The 22,199-nt window shown below is 43.2% G+C and overlaps 1 protein-coding gene across 1 annotated transcript; it reads right to left on the bottom strand.

The window, feature by feature from the left end:
• Positions 1–515: 515 nt before the first annotated feature.
• CLDN11 (claudin 11) lies at positions 516–15,185 on the bottom strand. Its single transcript, XM_004270561.2, has 3 exons — positions 14,739–15,185; positions 11,022–11,186; positions 516–1,824 (listed from the first exon to the last, which is right to left on the bottom strand). Exons 1-3 carry the CDS (start codon positions 14,962–14,964, stop codon positions 1,592–1,594), a joined length of 624 nt encoding a protein of 207 aa, XP_004270609.1. The 5' UTR covers positions 14,965–15,185; the 3' UTR covers positions 516–1,591.
• Positions 15,186–22,199: the final 7,014 nt, after the last annotated feature.

Here is a 22,199-nt window from a genome sequence, read left to right as displayed (position 1 = left end):
ACTTGTAACTTGACAGAGTTTCTGGTATAGAAAACACACATAAATCAATTCAATGTATTTGTCTTTGTTCAAAATTACCAAATATATACATTCATATGTTTGAATGAAATACATTTAGATATTATGACCTAGAGATCCAATAAAATGGGATTGTTTTATAGTTCCCTTTATACCTAGCCAATTCCTTTACTAAGCACTCAACGTAGATAAAGGAGTTTAACTGTGTGATACTTGGCACTTGATATCTGATGGCTGCCTATTTATATATGACTTAAAGAAGCCATAACATCCCCACTTAAGAGACCTAGAGATCATCTAGGTTACATTTTTACTACCACACATTACCACCACGATACAGTGAATAAAATATAACTTTTCAATTATTCATGGCAGTGCAGAATGACTGGTTCTTGAATCCCTGACCAGGTTCCCTATAAACTACTAGCAGAGATTAATGAAAAATTTTTCAATTGATGGATGAATACCTCTGGATACAACAGAATATTAAAGGCCAGTTTTGCAGACAGTCCATTATTTTATTGCACAGATTTCATTTAAAGAATAAAATGCACCATCAATGTTTGGAGAGTTTGGGGTCCAGATACTGATACACCATCAGTATTTGCACCCATAAAGCCAAATTCAACAGTACAATTTATGTTAAACAATATTGCTTCAAGGCAGCTAACAGAATGAAAATAGAGAGAAATGGGGAAAAGCTTCTAAAATGTGTTAAATGGAAGCACATGCAGGTGTAGGATTCAAAACTACATCATACAAACCTGGAAATCAAAAACGTTTTGTGGAATGTCAGTTCGAGTTATACTCACTTGTACTGTTATTTATGGTATCATTAAAGTCTACCTGGTTCATTTCCTTCATACTGATGAATTGAGAATTTCAGGAAAACCATGGTTATAAAAATGAGCAATCTTGAAAAAGTATGTACAGATAAATGTAAAATCACAAACTAAAAAATATCTCCACCCCTTGCCCTCAACTTACAAAAGGGAAACTTTCCCATGGAGGGAAAGTGCCACAATTCCCCTCCCTTCCCCACCCCATGTTCCCAATTCTATCTTTTTCTATTGGTTATAACTAAGTGACCTTGGAGCTGAGAGAGGAGGGAGGGAACAGAGGCATGTTTATGAGGCTCCCATTGTCATCTGTAACAGTTTGAAAGTGTCTTTTATTTCTCTCCCCACACCCAACTCAGCAATGTTTGCAAGACATTTAAAAGTTAAAGAGAGGGGGAAATTTTTTTCCCATATATATGTGTGTGTGTGTGTGTGTGTATATATATATATATATATATATATATATATATATATGACAAAGGAATGCCCAGAAAAGAGCTAATAGTGGGCAAAACCATGGAAAAAATGTGTCGCATCTGAGCTAAAGATTTCTCTTAAGGCAACAAAAGGAGAGGAGGTGTTAAGACTACAAAATGCCAGACAGGATGCTTTTCTAGACCGTTGGCTTTGGAGCCTGGCAGAGGAGTGGGCTTCCCACCCCCTCACTCTGGCAAGCAAACCTAGGGCATGGGCCCAGCATCTATAGCACCTCCATGGGCAGGCTGGTAGCTCTCTTATACATGGGCGCTCTTGGCATGAGTGGGGGAACTGGAGCCCGAAGAGTAGTAGAAACGGTTTTCACCAAACGACTGGGCATCTCCGGCGCAGCAGATGATGACACAGCCACCCACAAGGCACAGCACAGCACCGATCCAGCCCGCGTACAGGGAGTAGCCAAAGCTCACGATGGTGGTCTCACGGTGGGCGCACACAGGAAACCAGATGGTGGCGACCATGGCACAGAGAGCTGGGGAGACATGGAGAGAGCTGTGACTGGGCATCCCCATCACACACCAGCAGCGGGCAGGCTCCCCTTCACTCCACATACACACCCCCCTGGCTTCCAACCAACTCCAAAAACTCAATACACTCAGCTCTGCTCCCGCAGGGGCAATCAGAACTTAAAGGTTTGAATCTATGGAATAAGCTGATCAAAAGCTTGTACCAAACTGCTAGGTCCTAATTTTTTCAACAGGTGGTGGAGACAAAAGAACTCTGATGTAAAAACCTAGAAATAAATCATTTAAGTCCAAAAAATATGTATTTGTATTTATTTATATATCTTGACTTTATATACCTATAATTATAATTCTACTCTTACACTTGCCTAATTGCATTATAATTATCTCTTTACATGTCTACTTCCCATTCCAGGTTCTGAGTTCCTTGAAGGCAGGGCCCATGTCTTATGTTTGTAAAGTCAGAGTTTAGCTCAGTACAAAGCACAGAGTATGTGCTCAGTGTATACCAGTTGAATGACTGGATGACCTGAGCTATTCAAAAATGAGAAACAAGACAGTGCCCACTCCAATTTCCACTCTGTTCTTTCAGTTTGGTCAATTCATAGTACAAAGACCGGAAGAAGCTATGAAAATTCTCTTGCTGTGGTGAATACTGCCAGACCTCAGTGGAGTATCGGCTAAGAGTCTGAGTTTGTATTGTGCTGTTTCACAGTCACAAAATCTCCATACACACATGAACACTTCTCAGAGTAAAAGAAGCTACCCATTCAAGGGTTGTGACCCATCACAACAAATGTCATCACCATAAGAAATAGCCTCTACATCATTTAGTGCTTCCCCTCCTCCCAAGCCAAGTAACAAAACAGGGCAGGCAGGAGCCTATAAAGACTTGAAAAAACATTTTAAACCTCTACACTAGCAAGTCAAATAGGGTAGCTACAAGCTACATGGGCTATTGAACATTTCTTATGAGGGTAGTGAGACTGAAAACCAAATTTTGAATTTTAATTAGTTTAAATGAACACATGTAGCTAGTGGCTAATGTACTACATAACAATGCTCTAGACAAAGTAACTCCATTCTTCTTTTGGTATCATCTGATCTCTCACAACTACAGCAGCACAGAAATTTTAGTTAAAGATGTAGGTTGAGATGGCACATGAAAGTTGACAGACCAAAAAGTAATAATAATAATAATGTTTCTAATTGTTAGTCATAAAGCCTTTGATACGTTCACGGCAGGGCATTGCACTGTTTGCTACAAGGGGTACCCTTGTCACTTTCAACTCAGCAAGCTTTTTCCTGCTTATACAGAGTAATTTTCTAACTTACTTCTATGCCCACAGAGAAAACAATGTAATTTTTCTTTAACATAGCACTCAAATCTAACAGCCCTGTACATTAGTTCTAAACTGAAGAAAAGATTTAAGTCTTACGCGTTTTGAAAGACCTTTTAGACTATCTCATTGCACTTGTGTAGATTGTAACATAGGGTTTTGTTGACAACACTGTAAGCCCATCCCCACAAGGTGTGTATAGATATATATAAATAGATGTGATTCCTGTCCTAAAAAAGTATAGATCCCAAGTGGAAGTCAGAAGTAAGAAAGTGAACTTGGGGGCTTTGAATTGCTCCAACTGGCTTTCTAACAGCCTAAATTCATTCCGTTAACTGTGAACTATTCATATATTTAAGCAGTTTATATATTGATAGATTATCTAAGAAGCTAAAATCTGTCCATATGTTAATAGCTTCACTTAAAGAGTAAAGCACCATCATGCCAGCTTCTGTAATAGTTTTATATGCGATACCATAAGAAGATGTATTTTCCTTCTGTGAATAGAGTATTCTCAAGAACACCAGTTGATCTGGTTGATGGAACCTTCCCTTTCCAATGCAGGGCTTTGAATACTTAAGATACAATTTTTTTCTTTCTCTTCCTCTGGCCACAGATTCCAAATCTGGCACTCTTGGAGAACTGCTTGGCTATTGTCATAGTTATACTCTCAGTGAGGCACAGAGAAAAGCCTTTTCTCTATCATGAAAGGGGCACAAGCTTTTTCTAGAGTGTTTGAGCCGGAAAGAATTGCTCTAGATTCTTCATATAAAGACACGATCCAGCTACACACCCCTAGATGCCAAAAAGGGGCATTCGTTCTGATATGGGCAAAAACAGCAACCTAGCAAGGGCTTCCAAACACCCAAGCTTGATCAGAGGGAAAGGTGGGGAGGGAAAAGCCGAATTCCATAGGGAAAAAAAAAAGATTTGATTCCCAGTTGATTTGGTTCAATCCAATTGATCTTTCCTATAAACTATTAACTGGATTCAAAACAGGTTATGGTTCAAATTAAGTTTTATGTTTTTCAATTACTTTGTATTTATATATACCACACACACACACACACACACACAAACAAAAGCATTCTCCACATTTCATTTAAACCTCACTTAACTTGCAGGTTGGTTTAGATTTTATAGAATAAGATTTAAAGTTTGCCTCTAATTTCACTGAATTCTTTCCCTTTTCCTAAGCAAAGGTTATCTTCACGTAGGGAAAGAATCAGCCTCGCTATTCAAAAGTAATTATCACTCTTGATTTTGAATGTTTTAGAGATTTTGTTAGATTTCATTCCTATATAATTCACCAGAAAAAGGAAAAATCATTAAAATGTCTGAACATTTAAATAATGAACTTATAGGACTGGGTGAGTGAATGGGTGGATGGATGGACAGACAGATGGAGAGATGAGAGGTAGATTCATTTCCAGTCTATTCTCCACCTCATCCACACCAAAACTGACTTCTAAAATTATAAAACTTGAATGTGACTTTAACACACTCAAAGCTACAAGCTCATGATTTACCTCATTAAAGATGTCCTTCTTTTACAGTCCATGCAAAACAAAGCAAATGAGCACCAGCAGGCTCTTTATTTCCTAGTAGATAATTGAACCCTGGGTGGAATTCCTGTGGCTCTCAAAGATGGACCACATCAAAAACCACTAGAAGATGACAGACTGCCACACAACATAAAGGGAATGAGAGGTTCACTGTGACCTTCAACTGAACTCACAACGAAGAATGTTTAAAAACTAAAAAAAGGAGTTTACTCAATTTCAGCATGGTTTGAAGGGAAAGGAGATTTACTGATTTACTAGTTTTAATCAGTAAAGTTAAAAATGCAAGTCATATCATACTCAGCTGAAAGATGTGACACATTAATAGAACTGGCAGTAATTTTTGGCTTTCTTAAAGACATAGGAGGCCTGCTAGAATTATTGCTATTTGCAGACACACACACACATACAAAGAGTTTGTAATGATTCTCTCCATATTTGGGGAAAATAAAGAAAATGTTTTTCTTAAAAAGTCACAGTTACCCATAAGGTAAAGAACATTGAAGGAAGGTAAAGGGAATTTTCATTTCTTTTTATGTCATCAGAATTCATTTTTAAATTAAGTCTTAAAAATAGGACGGGGGAATTTTTTTTTTTTTTTTTTTTTTTTTTTTTTTTTTTTTTCGGTACGCGGGCCTCTCACTGTTGTGGCCTCTCCCGTTGCGGAGCACAGGCTCCGGACGCGCAGGCCCAGCGGCCATGGCTCACGGGCCCAGCCGCTCCGTGGCATGTGGGATCCTCCCGGACCAGGCACGAGCCCGCGTCCCCTGCATCGGCAGGCGAACTCTCAACCACTGCACCACCAGGGAAGCCCAGGACGGGGAATTTTAACACTTAGATTTTTCAATTTGTTCCTCCTCTTCTAACTTCAGAAGATGCAATAACTAACTGCACAAGAGGAAAAAAATTCTGCCACTTGTGGGGGACTAGAAAGTGAAAATTAGGGATATCTTCATCTGAAAAAACAAAAGAAGGAGAAGGGGAGAAGAAAGCTTCACTGTATAGATATAGATTCATCTGGACTTGGTCCTCTCACAAGCAGAAATCCTTGCTCCTCATAGAATAAAATTGTGTGCCCTTTTGGATAAATTTCAAATAATTTAATACAATCAGTTCTTTAGTTGATAGGAAATACCCTTATTAAAAGTTAGCAATGATCTTGATGTAGCCAAACACAGAAAATACTTGGGAAGGCAGTTTAAGAGCAAAAATGAAATGTAAGTGTAGCTTTTCATCTCTTTAGGGATTAGATGACACAGGGTAATACATGGAGTTAAATAAATGTGATGAAGTTAAATAAAATTGGTACAGGTGTGTTTGGCTTTGGAGGTAACAACTTAGAGACAGAGAGAGAAGGACAGACAGACAAAGAAGCCCAGAAAGACAGAAGAGCAGCAGACCCTGACATTTCTTCCTTCCTCCAATGAGCACCTCTGTTTTCAGGCTTCGTCACTTTCAGTACTAAGCATTGAAACAACTTTTAAAGGCATCGTTTCCAGCACAAAGCAATATTTTCATTAAAATAACTTAAATTACTCTGACTTACATTAGTAATACTGGAAAAAATCTCCCTTGATCTGATATCTGAGATTTGCTTCAAAAAAATCTGGGGACTGGGAGAAAAGTAGACGTACAGAGACGAAGCAGATTGAAGGTGAGTTGATCATTATTGGGAATGAGTTTGGGTTCATTACACTAGCCTCTACTTTTGCGTATGCTTCAAATTTTCCACAACACCTTTTTTTAAAATCCCCTTCCATTTAACATTTTACAGTGCACCGAACGCCATCTTCCGCAATTGATGCTATTATCTCATATGATCTAACTAGCAATTCACTTTAGCTTTTCACAAAGAAGCCGGTTAACTCAAGACAGCAAGTAATCAGATTTCTAACCAGCTGTTGGTTGGAGTCATACGTATTTGTTGTTTCCTTATAATTTGAAACCACAAAATGTTTCGTCTTTCCTTTTTCCATTTGTCACTGTCTAAAGTTTGACTTAAGAAAACAGCCGCCAGAGGACACAGGCCTCTGTGCAATGACTTTTATGAAGATCTAATGTTTACAACAATCATCAAGTCAATGGAATATCTGAGTACATTATTTTCCTGGCCTGCTTTCAGCCCTTTTTCGCCTTTATTTCTATTCCACACATCGTTATCTCTTTTTTCCTACAACCTTTTTTAAAAGCCAGCTTCGTGGTTATTTGTTAAGTTTTTAAAAAACACTGAAGTTAGAGACAGGAAAGACCCCATAAAGCAGTTAATTCCTCCAATTTTACTAATAAGGTCATTTTAAGCCACAACCATACTAAGATGCTACATCCTTTCTTCTACCCACATGAAATTTGATTTAGATTAGGAACTTTGTGTAAAGTCAATGAGTTTGAAAGAAGACTTTTTCTATTATCTCAGTACTCCGGGATTAAGGGCATCACTGTTTATTTCACACCCAAGGATTCCCAATCCCCCTAGGACATCCGATTCTCTGTGTGTGACAAGCTCAATTTTTCCCACATTTGCATATACCCTTTATTTTACGGCATTTTCATTATTAGCCTATAAGTTCCAAGTTGCAAACTTTTTTCCAATACAAATATTGGATTCCTGAGGCCATACTTTTGAAACCTTTTTTCCAATACAAATATTGGATTCCTGAGGCCATACTTTTGAAAAGGAGGAGAGAAGACGAAGGATTCCACTTAGGAAGGAAAATACATTTCCTTTCCTTCCATTCCCTACCCCATCTCCCCAAGAAACACCCAAATCAAGGACTTTGTAACTTACAGTGAGATGAGAAGTAGACTGAATCAGAACTAAGCTTGAGCATTTTCAGTTGGGTAGCTTATCATGACTTTTCATAATGGAATAAGTCCAAAACTCAAACTATTGATCCCTACACTCTGGTTTTTACAAAGTAAGCAAAGAAAATATTTCCATTAGACCAGGATGTGACCTGGTGTTTCCAGGAACAGCTCATCATCTCTCCTTACCAGTTTCACGTGTGGAGATGACCCTGCAGAAATTAGATGTGATGGAAGGAATACCCAGTTACCTTCTAGGTTAGCTCTCTATTTCCTCTAAACAACAACATCTATAAGGTAGCAACCAGTTGTTGAGCACCTACTGGGCGCCAGACACCGTGCACGTTAAATAACTTGCATACATCATTTCACTATTCTTACCAACCTCAGAAGTAGGCAGTATTGTCCCCATTTTATATAAAGCCTCAGAGACATTAAGTAACTGGCCCCATTCACACAGCTAGAAAGCGGTAGGTCCAAGATTTAATACAGTTGGTCTGACTCCACATGATAGGATGAAGCATCTCAGGGCATAGATACCTCCTGCCTCAGCGGGGGTTCTTGAAAAGCCATAGGTTAGAATTAGATTTGCCTCTGCTCCATCCTGGATCTGAGGCGCCCACTGCGCCTTGAACTACTCATCTAGCTTAAGAAGTCGGCAGCTTCAGGCTCCCATTCCTTCCCCCACAGCAGGAACCAAATCCTTACAACACTGAACTCAGACTCCTGAGAAGATAAGCTGTTGTACCACAGACATAATTTTTTTTAAGCTTTCTGAAAAATAAAGGTTTTCAGAGTCAGGAAGAACTGATTTTCATTAAAAGTGCTTACAGTTTTCATCCCAAGATTAGCTTTGACACTGTTTCCGGTTCCCAGGCTCCCACACCCCAGTGTGCCTGGCCCCCGTTGGAAGGGGACCACACCTCAACTGGAGCACCTCTGGTGACCCCTAGGACAGAAGCCCATCCTGAGCCACACAAAGGGAGGCTTCACTCTCTCTTGTTCCTCCCACCCACTGCCCAGCAGGGGAAACAAGGCAGGGGAAACAAGGCACACGGGCTCCCTGCCGAGAAGACCTAGGGGAGGCCAGCAGGTGCCACACTTGAGACAATGAGCTTTACATTTCCAGATCTAGCAAGCAAGGGAGCTTGTTCCAGTCTAAACAACATCCAACCCAAAGGCAAGCCGCGACCCACTGAGAAACAAATCCGGACAGGAGCCATCAAAGAGGACGCAAGTACCACTGGAGATGCAAGGCTACAAGAGGGCAAGGGGCAGCCTCCCTGGGGGAAGGGGTGTCAGATCACCCAATGCCCCCTCCATCGTCTCCCTCTGGGCAGCAAACAAGGACTGAGGAGCTCACACCCATACCTGCCCACCCCTCTCACTCTCCTCTCTATGATTCTGTCTGCATCCACCAACCCACTTGAAAAAGATGAAGAAAAACAGTATTTAATTCGTCTAGGAAGTTTCAAACGACGGGCTGTTATTTTTTAATAATCATTATATTCAACTGGACAATTAAGTTGTTTTCAGGGGTTTTTAAAATACCAATTTGTCTCTGTGACTTTGCTTTTGTATCTTTATTTTCTACAGGGTTTGGGTTTGGGGTTTTCTCATGTATTCTCTTACTTGTGGATATTCTGTGACTCTCATATGGAAGGCTAGGATTTCTAAAGATGAACACTCAACACAACGGACCCATCCTTTGGTTTGGGGATCCTCAGAGCTAACGAGAAAGCCTTCTGGGGCTTCTGTAAGAATGTGAGGAAAGTTACAAACAACCGCAAATATCTAGGATGAGAAGGGTTTCACCTGGATTCTGCAAACCAGTTTAATTGTAGAGCTTTTGTCAACCTACTGGAAAGGGAGTTCAGATGCAAAGATCTGGCCATCGAAAAGCACTACAAGGAAGGACCCTGTGAGTTGACTGAAGCACATGATGCTGATTTTGTGTTCCGTGTGGCACTCCCACACAAATTCTTTGTGGCGGGAACCAAAATGGCCATGCCCAAATTCTTCTCTGGAAATGACAGAGGGTTTCTGGTCTTTTCACTCCTATTAACACACACCCACGCACACGCACACACACACACACACACACACATGCACACGCAAGCCCCTCCTCTGCATTCTCCGTGCCTTCACAAGCCTCTAAAAACCTCCAACCCTTTGCAATCAAGGGAAACCTCACCCCTATGCCTCATGACTCCTCACCTCACCGGTGTCACTGTGGGTGACCATCACTAAGTGGCACTGATCCACACAGAACCCTGGCTCCTTACCTTTCCCCCTCAAACACGTGGTCTGATACCAGTTTGGGGATGGGAATTTCCTGTCCCAGGAGAACATGATTTATATCAAACTCATATCCAAACCAATGTCTCCTCACAATGTCTCGGGACACTTGGCAACAAGAGCTGCTGTTCTTAAAATGCATGTCAGAGAGTAGAGCTAGAAGGACCCTCCCTAGGCTGTTAAATCAAGACCCCCGTGTGCAGGTGTAATCAGGAACACTGAACAAGCACATGTCGTGTCCTCGGCCTGAGCTGTCCCTCTCTCCAATCCATGACCTGATCACCTTCTATCCAGCTCTCAAAATTCATCGCTAGGGTCCTCTGCTCTGGAAAACTCCTCCAGTCTGGATCAGGTGCCTTCCTATGTGTGTGCACAGCCTGTGTACCTTTTTTAGATGAGCAAGTATACCAAGTACATCAAGATGTCCAAGTACACTCAAAGCACAGACTACCTTCTTTTCTCCAGTATCCCCAGTGCCTACCATACTGCCCAGCACTCAGCGGGTGCTCAGTGAATGCTTACTGAATAAAAGACGGAATCATCACCTGGTGATCTACCACCCTCAGCATCTTACTTTTATCTTGCCCTCCTCTTTCTCTGGTCTTTCTTTATATGTTAACTGAAGTTCTCAACCCTGGTTGCACTCAAGAGTCACCTGGGAAGCTTTCAAAAAATATCTTTGCCTGGTCTAACGCCCAGAAATTCTGACTCAATGGACCTGCAGTGGGACCTGGACACAGGTGTTTCCAAAAAGGGATTTTTATCATGAGGCCTGAGTGGAGAGCTGCCCTGTAACTCTTCTGCCTTCTGTTCTCTCTCTTAGGCACACCCTCAAAATCCTTTTTGTTTGTTTTCTTTAACTTTTTTTTTCCTTGGCAGCGCCGAACGGCCTGTGGGATCTCAGTTCCCGGACCAGGGATCGAACCTGCACTCCCTGCAGTGGACGTGCAGAGCCCTAAACACTGGACAGCCAAGGAAGTCCCTTAACTTACTTTTATGTTCAGTGATTCCCACAGACATTACTTATCCCTCTGCATCAACCGCCCAAGAAACATAAAGGGATACACATTGTGGGGGGCTTTTCCCCCAGTGGATTCACATGCCTTCCTTGCACACGTCTCTTGAACTCAATGAAGCAGCAGCAAGACCCGAGATTCTTCAGGTTCGCTGGGAGTTGGGGTGCTCTACAGAAAGCTGTCTTACCCACAAGAATGAGCATGACGCCAGCCAGCTGGGCCCGCCTGTACTTGGCCACGCCAGGCTCATGGCCCGTTCGGATGCAGGGGAGAACGGTCAGCAGCAGGAGAATGGCCGGCAGACCCAGGACCGAGGCAGCGATCATCAGGGCTCGGCAAGCCTGCACGTAGCCTGGGAACAAGAGTGCAGACAGGGTGGGTTAGGCCATGGGTCCCCGTGGATCCTCAATCCTGCCTCACGGGAATCCAGCACCATCTACCTCTCCCTCCCTCTTGTCCCACTCCAGGACTTATAATATGTTAAATATTGTCCAAGATCACTTTGCATGTTCAATTTTTAACGTGACTCAGTGACAAAAAAAAAGGAAGGTTGGGGGCTGGAGAGACTGAATGGGGATCCCTGGTTTAGACCACTCATCCAAGCTTCCGAGATGAAGAGGCCAAGAGTACAATTACACTGTTACATCACCTTGTGAAAAATTCAGATTAAAATTCAAATTTTTGAAGAATTCTTCTGTGATGGTCTGTGTTGATCCCAGCCTGCTGTTGATATGTTCTACCTGTGTGACCTTGGGCAAGTGTCTTGACACTTTCCTCACCTACAGAGTAAAAATAATAATAGTACCTACATCTCTCCAATGGAACTCAACTAAGATTAAATTCATTAATTCATGAAGTGCTCAGAACAGTGCCTAGCGCATGCTAAGTACTGCAAAAAGGGTCAGCTATTATTACTGGTATTCCTAATTTTACTCTGTGTCAAGGCAGTACTTTTATCTCCAGGTGTACTAGGTGATTTTGTCCCTTAATCATGTGCTTTTAATTCACATTGTATATAAACAGTATGTGGCCCTAACTAGACTAAACTAAGACTCAGGCTTCCTCTCTTGATATCTCCCCAGATACTGCTTGCTCATGAATCCTGTCCCCTATAGATGGTCAGGCTCCATCTCCTGCCTCCCCGACTGTGCCCTGGGCATGCTTCCACAATGGTCCATTTTCCATAAAGGCATCTCTCCAGCCCCATGGATTCCTAGAAGACAGACACCTGCCTTGGTCTTCATGGAGTTAACACAGTGCCCACAACAGATGATGTAAACATACAATTATGAATGAAGGAATTAACGAGTTGAATAATAAGAGTGGAGCAAAGCTACCTGAACTTTATACTGTCAAATAAAATGCCAGGTAGCTACTTTATTAAGAAACAGATTATAATATGTGCAATATTTATGTAAAATAAATCTGACAAGATGCTGGGAGAATATGACACACTTAAATGTATCGTTTCTCACTAAAACACTCTCCCTCCTTCAAAAAAGGGGGTCGGGGAGTTGTAACTCTCCCTCTTGACTCAGAGGAAAGTAGAGCTAATGACCTGGGGGAAGCAGAGTTAATGGCAAACCCAAAAACAAGCCCCAGCTTCTGCCTCCTGTGGCAGGACCCTCACACCAAATGTGGCCAGCCTACCCGTGCACCAAGACCCGACTGCAAGATTGCCTCTTAGCAAGTTGTGTTTTGCGAGAATTCAGACTCCACAAGGGCACGCTCCCAACAATTGCCCAACTCAGTTTCTTCTGAATTAAGGGTAATAAATCAATCAAGTATCTGTTGACTTGAAGACCCCCAGATAGGAGCCACAGGACGTCTGAGGCAAGACCTCTGACCTCAGCCCTAAGCCCCTGAGACTGGTCAGAGAACCAGGGCTGACATAAAGGAGAGTCAGCTAGCCACCCGGATTCTGAAATTCATGGCACGGTCTGTGAACATGCTAGGTGTCCAGGCCACATTTGAGAATCTAAAGATGGAGACTGAGATCTGTCCCTGTCCCCACCTACAGTGTGAGGGAGGGGACCACAGGAAGGATTAGGCCCTCCCTAAAGTGTACTCCGTCTGTAGGATGGTCTATGTTCTCTAAAAATAAACCACTTGTCACCGAATGCTCAGCAAATTTAATTTCAGGAGGAAGGAAGCAGAGAGTAATTTTATGCTTCAAGTCAGATTCTTAAAAATACCATGCCCGGCTTTTAATAAAAAATATAGCTACCATTTACGGAGCCTCTACTCCATCTAAGGAGGCTTACATTTCTCATCTCATTTAATCCCCAAAACAACTCTGAAAGATAGGGGGTTGGTTTCATTTTAATTTTTAAAAGAAGATGACCGGGGTTCATAGAGGTTAGGAACTTGTCGCAAAGCACTCGGATTGTAAGCACTGCATCCCAGAGTCTGATCCAGGTCGACCAACGGCAGCTTTAACTGGAGGTGGGTCCACATCTGGGTTCCCCAGACCTCTGTCATTCTGAAAGTCCAAAATGGAGGGCAGGACTGGCACGCACTGTGCGTACCTGCTGTGTGTCAGGGGCAGTGCCAGGTGCAGGGGAAGATGCAAAGAGGGTAGGATGCTATCTATATCTCTGAGGAATTTAAAATGTGCTAGGAGAACTTGACTCACAAACAAGGAACAGAAAAGTCAAAACGTGCACTGACGGGGATAGGGGTCAAATACCAGGGTGGCAAGGAGGAAGGGCGATAGATTCCGACTACAAGGACCTGGAAATAGGAAGCACTTGAGGTGAGGCTTAAAGAGGGACAGTCTTCGGGAGAGAAAAGCTCATCCAGGAGAAGGCCAAAGCCAAAGTCTCCCAGACTGGCGGCCTCGGGGGCCAGTTACTCCGGCCTACCGCCCAGTTACTCCACTTGTTAAGGAAACCGGGATAGGCCTTTAAAGGCGCACCATCCTCAAAGGCTAGCGAGACAGTCGTGCTTAGGCCTGGGCCGGGATAAGCCAAGATTCCGAGCAGAAAACCTGAAGGGTCTCCGAAGACCTTGTCAATCATCCAACTGGCTCGAGGTTTAAATCTGAATTGAAACTTGCCCAGAATTTTTCAACAGGGCAGCAAGTTAAGATTCGGCACCGGCTGGCATCGGGGAAGGTGGAAACTAGGCAACTCTTCCCTCCCCTCCCCACTCTGAGGCACAGCCGTAGGGGAGGGGGCGACCCGCGGAGTTGCTTCTTTTCCCAAGGTGAGTGGGCCCTCCCAGGGGCGCCCGTTCTTCCCTCTCTGACCCCAGGGTGCGAAGACTGGGAGGGGAATCTCGGCAGGCCCGAGGACCGACGCCCTTCACTGCGGGGGCAAGGGGTAGGGGAAATGGGACAGGCCCCGGGGCCTGTGGGAACAGACTGGGCGCAGGTAGGAGGGCCCTAACTTGGCCAGGTCACCTCGGCCGTCCCACAAGGACTGGGAAACTCAGCCTGCGCCTGTTCGGATAGCTGGAATGCTTTTGTTTCTCTCTTTCCTCCTCCAGCCTCTGCGGGTGGATTCTAACAGGGAAAGCGGGGCGCCTGAAGGAGGAGGCCAGGGGATGAAGTACTTCTGATCCACCCACAGTGGGAGCACGCGGCAGGTGAGGCTACGGTAATTAATATGTAGGGAGTTCCAACTATGTGTCTATGTCTCAGTTCATTACCTTCTCAGGGTGACTCGGCCAGTGGACACCACTGTCATCCCAAATTCCAGATAAGAAAACTGAGGCTGAGAGAGGTTAAGTTCAGGGCTACCTAATTCCTCCTCAACAAAGTAGGACTGAAGGTGTCAAAAGATGCCCCAAAGTCTTCAAGCCCCCAGATGATTCTGTGAACGCTGCCTAATGCTCCCCTCCCCCGTCTGCCCGGAAGGAAAGGGTTTATTTAGGACAGCCACTTGCAAGGCAGGGTCCTTACCCGGCAGGATGAGGATGTCCACCAGGGGCTTGCAGTGGTACAGCCCCGTGGCCAGGACGCAGTCGGCCCACAGCCCCTTGGAGCCCAGCTCGTCCAGCTTGCGGCAGGTGGGGATAGTGTAGCCGCAGGTCACCACCCAGTCATTGGTGGACGTGGTGACGATGATGCCGATCCAACCCACGAAGCTCGTGACGAAACCCACTATCTGCAGGAATGTGGCCACCATCGTGGCCGCCCTGGAGTCCCTGCGCCTCTCCCCTCACTAGCTGGGCCCGCGCCCGGGCTCGACGGCGCCTGACCCGGTCCTCCTTCTCCCGCGCTGGCGAGCCGTTGGCCTGCGACGGCGAGATGCGGGATGCTGGAGGAGGCGGGAAGCCACGAGACGCAGCGAGCCCAGCTGCACGACGGGCGCGCGGCGAGGACAGCAGCGCGGCTGGGCAGCGCGCCCCCGCCCCCCTCTTTAAACCCCGCAGACCCGGCCGGCGAGCTCCAATCCGCGACGGCCCCGGGTCCAGCAGACCAATCGCCGGGCGGGGTCAGGAGTGGGATGTGGAGGGAAGCAGAGTTAGGGAGGGGGTGATCCCGCCGCCCCGCCGGCGAGCGTCGCACGGTTAGTGTTGGAAATAATAAAATTTCGAAAGAAAATAATTCGATCCAGGTCCAAGTAATGGACAGTGACAAGAGGGCCTGCGTCAGGCGCGAGTTCTATTTTGCTGCGAATTCTTTCTCTTCTTGCTGCCCCTCTCTCATCCTATCTCTGGGTCTCTCGCTCCATCCCTCCTCAGCTTCTCCCTGTTCCTTCCCAGCTGAGAGCAAGGACCGTGGTACTCCCAAGAGTGCCCAGTACAGTTCCTCCTTGGCCCAGGATTGTTTTTTGTTTTTGTGTTTTAATACATCTTTATTGGAGTATAACTGCTTCACAGTACTGTGTTAGTTTCTGTTGTACAACAAAGTGAATCAGCCACACGCATACATAAATCCCCATATCCCCTCCCTCTTTAGCCTCCCTCCGCCCTCCCTATCCCACCCCTCTAGGTTTCCCAAAGCACGGAGCTGATCTCCCTGTGCTATGCGGCTGCTTCCCACTAGCTATATATATATATATGTGTGTGTGTGTGTGTGTGTCGATGCTACTCTCACTTCACCCCAGCTTCCCCCTCCCCCCCCAAGTCCATTCTCTATGTCTGTGTCTTTATTCCTGCCCTGCCACTAGGTTCATCAGTACCTTTTTTTTTTTTTTTAGATTCCATATATATGTGTTAGCATACGGTATTTGTTTTTCTCTTTCGGACTTACTTCACTCTGTATGACAGACTCTAGGTCCATCTACCTCACTACAAATAACTCAATTTCGTTTCTTTCTATGGCTGAGTAATATTCCATTGTCAGCCCAGGATGGCAACTGATGAGCTGAGAATTGCCCTAAGAAACAGACTTGAAGCATTCAGCATACCATAGTTACTGGTAGAAAGAAAATGATCCTTTGCCAGTGGTCAAAAATCATCAGAGGTGGCCATGGCCAGAGTAATGATAACAACACCAGTAGCAACTCACATTTATGCAGCTGTCATGTACCATGTGCATACGTTTATATTTTATAAATTATCTCATTTAATTCTCTTAGCAGCCCTTTATGGTAGGAATGATTCTTTACACATAATACTCACGAAGAAACAGCATGAGAGAGGCTAAGTTGCCCAAGTTCACATAACAAGGAAGGGGTAGCCTGCATCCCACCTCACTAACCATTCCTGGGAACCTGTCCTGATTGTCACTTTCTGAAAATTCCTAAAGGGCTCGTGTCTCTCTCTCTTTTTTTTTTTTTTTGCGGTACGCAGGCGTCTCACTGTTGTGGCCTCTCCCGTTGCGGAGCACAGGCTCCAGACACGCAGGCTCAGCGGCCATGGCTCACGGGCCCAGCCGCTCCGCGGCATGTGGGATCCTCCCAGACCAGGGCACGAACCCGTGTCCCCTGCATCGGCAGGCGGACTCTCAACCACTGCGCCACCAGGGAAGCCCTCGTGTCTCATTTTTGACATTAAAAGCTAGGCTGACAGCTCCTGCTCACTGTAGATAAGTTAGTATCTGCACTCCACTGAGAACACTGCCTAGCCTAGAGTGAGTGTTCTGCAAGTGTAAGCTGTCATCATCATCATCATCATCATCACCACCGTCATCAACATCATCAAGCCACCTTCTCTCCATGCATTCAAGTAAGACCTATTATATGTACTTTTCTATCATGTAGAGAAGTTGTCCTTGGGCTATATTTACATTAAACAGTTTTAACTCCCTTTGATACATTTGGCTTATTATATTCCTCTATCAACAATCATGAGATTTAAAGATGAGAAGGATTTCAGTAAGCACAAGACTTCCTACTCAACACTCCAAGATATAGATCATAAGTCACAGGTAGTAAGCTTTCCCATATCTCTGCTGGGCAAATCACCATGTCTTCTAGAGAAGACTTGCCTCAAGGAGACCCCAAAGGAATCAACTGCAAGACAGAAAAGGCTCTGTAAGAGATGAGTGTCAATTAAAAAGCTGCAATAACCACCCAGGAGAGCACAGTGGGTAAGAATGCAGGCTGCCTGGCCTCGAATCCTGTCTCCACCATTTCCTAGCTGTGGATTCAAGTTACCTCACTTCTCCGGGCCTCAGTTTTCTCATGTGTAAAATGAGGGTTAAAATAGTGCCTAACTCATAGGTTTCTTGATGATTATGTGAGTTAATATACATACTGAGCTTTAACCAATGTCTGGTACAAGGTAAGGCCTCAGGGAACCTGGGCTGCTATTATATATGATATACATAATATGATTTTATATATATATACATACATACACATATATTTATATATAATTCAGAACCCTTGCTTTTGTACTCTTATGTGTTCTCCTTGAACTCATACAAGTTTTGTTTGTAGGAAATACTATATTATAGGAATATGTCCGTTTTTTGAGTGAGTCATTGTGTTTGGGGCATTTCATCACCAGGGTCTACTGACCTGGATGTTTTCAGATATTTCCTTATAACATAAAAAAGAGCTTTTGTAAGAAGTAAAACATAAAACCCAAGCAACATCAATTCATTAAAAAAGAAGTTATGCAATCTGCACTCTTGCGACTCCATGAGCATTTGACATTCTAACAATAAAAATTCAACCAATCATAATTCAACAATGCCCAGATCACCCAAAGTTCTCACAGACACACAGAGGCACCTGTAAAGGCAGATTTCAGAACTCAGGCTCTAACTGGTAGACGGAGTTGTGAAGTTAAGATCTTGGAATGGAACTTCCTGAGTTCATATTCCAACTTGATTACTTGAGCTGTCCCTTATCCTATGCGACTCTCAGGTTTTTCATCTATAAAGTGAGACCAGCAGATGCCCCGATACAGTTATTGTGAGGATTAAGTGAGATAACTTTTACGAAGTACATAGCACAGTGCCCGGCACTGATGGGCACTCATAAATGTTAGCTACTTTTGGTATTATTCACAGGCAATATTGATCGATTGGAAATATGAGTTGCCTTTGATAAAGACTAAAACTAAAATAATTAGGTTATTGCTATTGTTATCTATTAATGGGAGAAAAAAATCTTAAAATGAATGTTTAAATGATCACAGCACAGATGTACAAAAGGCCACTCAAGGGAGGCCAGCAAAATATAACCTATTTGAACGAATTAGCCATAAATAAAGAGTGTGTCCCTTGAAAAGAAAGTTGGGCAGCCATGGAAGAATAGAGACCTGGGAACCAAGAGGCAGAGAGAGGGCCGTGAGAATCCTCCACTATCCACAGGAGATGGAAATGGCATGGTGGCCGCAGAATCCGAGGGTACAGTCCCTTTGGCAAGGCTCTCTGTAAAGTGGGGAAGTCCCTCAAGCTATCTTGGCCAAGGTACTTTTCCTAAAATCATCTGCATTCTTTGGCTGTGACTCTACTCCCCAAGCCCTCCTCTTCATTAGAATCTGCCTTCCTACATAGCATAACTTAATAAACTGACATTCCAGGTCTACCACAGTCCCAGGTACCCTTTGAGTTGTGAGAAGCAGTCTCTCAGGGTCCAGTCACCCCAGATAAGTGAGAACAATGGATCCCCAGACCTCCCAGATGGAGGTTTTTCCAGTTAATTTTCTCCCAGAAAATTTTGCCATGCCATCTCTTCACATTTCTATAGTATGTAACAGAACTGGTAAGGTATAGCTGAAATCTGATTCCAGGTCTTCTGACCCTAAGTCCAATATTCTATCCATTATGAAAAACGTAAGAGTCTTTCCTATGGTCTGAGCATAAGTTCCTCAACTTATTCGAAGATATTTAAAGGGGAGGATTGAAGAGACGGTCAGTGCCCTAAACCCCAGATGTGTACTGAACAAAGGAAGCAGCCTGGTTAACTGTTCTTCTGTCATTTATACCTAAAAGTAGTTAATCAAACTAAGTGTGATTCAGTTAGAGTACAAATGCATATCGTACTGGCAAATGTATTTGTTGACAAGCATCGAAAGCCCACATTGAAAGCAAAGCTTGGGCCAAAGGAGTGGGCTCGCGGCGCCTACTAGTGGTTGTCTTTTATCATTGCATAGCTGGTAAAAACATTTTCTGTGTAAAGGAGCCTATGACTCGTAGGGAAACATGATTAACCGCAAATTCCAAATGTGTGATCATTAGATCCAAGTGGAATGTACACTTATTTGTGAAAGCTTTCCTCATATATTAAAATGTATCTCTTTAGGAAACCAAACATGAAAACATAGGACATATATGAAATTACTTAAGTGAGATTATTCATTTAAAAATACTTTTAATAAGACCCCTTTTTAAAAGGAGAAATTTCTCTGGTGGATTTCGCTATTTGGTAATGCAAAAATTCCACATACACACACATTTTTAGAAACACTGTAGTACCAATTCATAGTGTAAAATAATGTGTCAGACATAAGCTTTAAAAAATGAAATGCCATTTACAATAGCTAAGATATGGAAACAAGCTAAGTGTCCATCAGCAGGTGAATGGATAAAGATGTGATATATATACAGTGAAATACTACTCAGCCATAAAAGAAGATGACACCTTGCCATTTGTGACATGAATGGACCTTGAGGGTATTATGCTAAGTGAAATACGTCAGACAGAGAGAAAAATACTGTATTATTTCCCTCATATGTGGAATATAACAAACAAACAAAATAAATGAACAAACCAAACAAAAACAAACATGTAGAGAATAGTGATTATCAGAGGGGAAGAAGCAGAAGGAAGGCAAAATGGGTAAAGGGAATCAACTGTGTAGTGACGGATAGAAACTAAATTTTTGGTGGGGAGCATGCTGTAGGGTATACAGAAATAGAAATATGATGTCATACACATGAAACTTATATAAATCCAAGATCAGGACACCAACTAGCAGATTCGTGTCAGGTGAGAGTCCTCCTCCTGGTTCACCGATAGCAGTCTTCTCACTGTGTCCTCTTAAGGTGGAAGGCACAAGGGAGTTCTCTGGGGTCTCTTTTTATAAGGGCACTAATCCCATTAATGAAGGCTCCGTCCTCATGACTTAATCACCTCCCAAAGACCCCAACTCCAAACATCATCACATTGGAGATTAGGTTTCAACATATGAATTTTGGTAGGACACAAATATGCAGTCCATGACAGATGGGAATCTGAAGACAGCGCAGAAGAAATCAGGAGATGGGGATTATAACTGGTCTAGGGAGTGGGCAAGAGGCAGAGTGAAGGCCTAAAGTGGAACTCTCTCCAATAGGAGGACGGGATGTGTGCTACTCATGTCTCAAGCAGGAAAATCTCTGATTATCGAGAGATGCTGGCCTCAGTCAAGGTTTCTCCATCAAGAGAAGAGCAGCACCTTCACAAATTACTTCCATCTAGAATTTCAAATTCAACTAAGGAAAAATTTGCATTTTCAGGGTCCCATTTCTTGGCCTTCGTGGTGCAATTAAAATACTGTTCCTTCAGAAGCCATTTTATTCCAAATTTCCCCTTTGTCCACTTGGAGATAAAGCAAAATAATGAAAAGCTTGTACCTGGAGTATAAGGTTTGAGTCCTTTCCAAAATGTTTTCTCTCTTCTGCTTTCTAACAGCCAATTCTATTTATCTGCTTCTCTACCAGAAGTTTCAGAATACATTGGATGAAATCACTTCTAATTCAACCAATGAGATCATACTTCCTGAAGAGCAGTGAAAGTCCTTTGTTTTAGCTCTAACTGGGGATCACACTTACTAAAATATAATAGTAATAAAGTATGGAAGTATGGAAAGGGAAAATAAGAAAATTAACTAGAAAGCCACACTATTAAATTTGCTTAGAAATTAAGAGCAGGGGACTTCCCTGGTGGTGCAGTGGTTGAGAGTCCGCCTGCCGATGCAGGGTACACGGGTTTGTGCCCCGGTCTGCGAAGATCCCACATGCCGCGGAGTGGCTGGGCCCGTGAGCCATGGCCACTGAGCCTGCGTGTCCGACTTGTGCTCCGCAACGGGAGAGGCCACAACAGTGAGAGGCCTGCGTACTGCAAAAAAAAAAAAAAAAAGAAAAAAAGAAAAAAAAAAAAAGAGCAGGTGTTTGCATTTAGCTACCTAAGGCAACAAAGTACAGAGCAATTTGTCAAACTTTGTCTTTTACTGAAAATGTATGAACTATAAAGTGATCAAAACTATCATGTGTCATTACTCATTTAATATATAATATAAAGTCATCGATTATGTTATCAATACTATACTGTTCCAATTAAAAAAATGGCTAGAAGAGAAGCTTATGTCTCAATCTTACTAATAGTTTTTGTTGTTTGTTTCTTACATAAATAAAGATCCTATTTTATGAAATTATTCTGAATGGGAACATTCTTGGACACCAAAGTCCCAGGGAGACATTAGAGCAGGGAGGTTAAGGGCCCTGGTTGGAATCTTGGCTCCAATACTTACTAGCTGTGTGGCCTTGGGCAAGTTATTTAAACTTTCTGATAAGTAACTCTGGTTAGAAACTAATATTCTATTTCCTGCCAGTAAAATGGTATTTAAAATAGTAATTATTTCATAATAGCCATGAGAATTAAATGCATTGCTACATGTAAAATGCTTGGAGCACTAACACATAGTAAGTACTCAATAAATATTAGCTTTAACACCAAAAAATAATCAGTTGATATTAAACCTGTTTGAAATTGCATAATCTTCTTTAAATTTTTTATTTTATTTTTTGCTGCATTGGGTCTTCATTGCTGCTCACGGACTTTTCTCTAGTTGCAGAGAGGGGGGCCACTCTTCGTTGAGGTGCGCAAGCTTCTCATTGTGGCGGCTTCTCTTGTTGTGGAGCACAGGCTCTAGGGGTGCGGGCTTCAGTAGTTGTGGCACTCAGGTTCAGTAGTTGTGGCTCATGGGCTCTAGATCACAGGCTTAGTAACTGTGGCGCTAAGTAGTTGCTCCACGACAT

The sequence above is a fragment of the Orcinus orca genome, chromosome 5 (assembly GCF_937001465.1).
Source record: "Orcinus orca chromosome 5, mOrcOrc1.1, whole genome shotgun sequence".
Taxonomy (NCBI): domain Eukaryota; kingdom Metazoa; phylum Chordata; class Mammalia; order Artiodactyla; family Delphinidae; genus Orcinus; species Orcinus orca.
The sequence above is the reverse complement of the archived record's forward strand: the minus strand, read 5'-3'. Positions and strand labels throughout refer to the sequence as shown.

Excerpts from the sequence above, each read along its gene's own strand:
- CLDN11 (XM_004270561.2), bottom strand. The coding sequence starts at position 14,964 with ATGGTGGCCACATTCCTGCAGATAGTGGGTTTCGTCACGAGCTTCGTG. Across the intron at positions 11,187-14,738 it reads GGACATCCTCATCCTGCCGG|GCTACGTGCAGGCTTGCCGA; the intron begins GTAAGGACCCTG and ends TCTTGTTCCCAG. Across the intron at positions 1,825-11,021 it reads CGTCATGCTCATTCTTGTGG|CTCTCTGTGCCATGGTCGCC; the intron begins GTAAGACAGCTT and ends ATGTCTCCCCAG.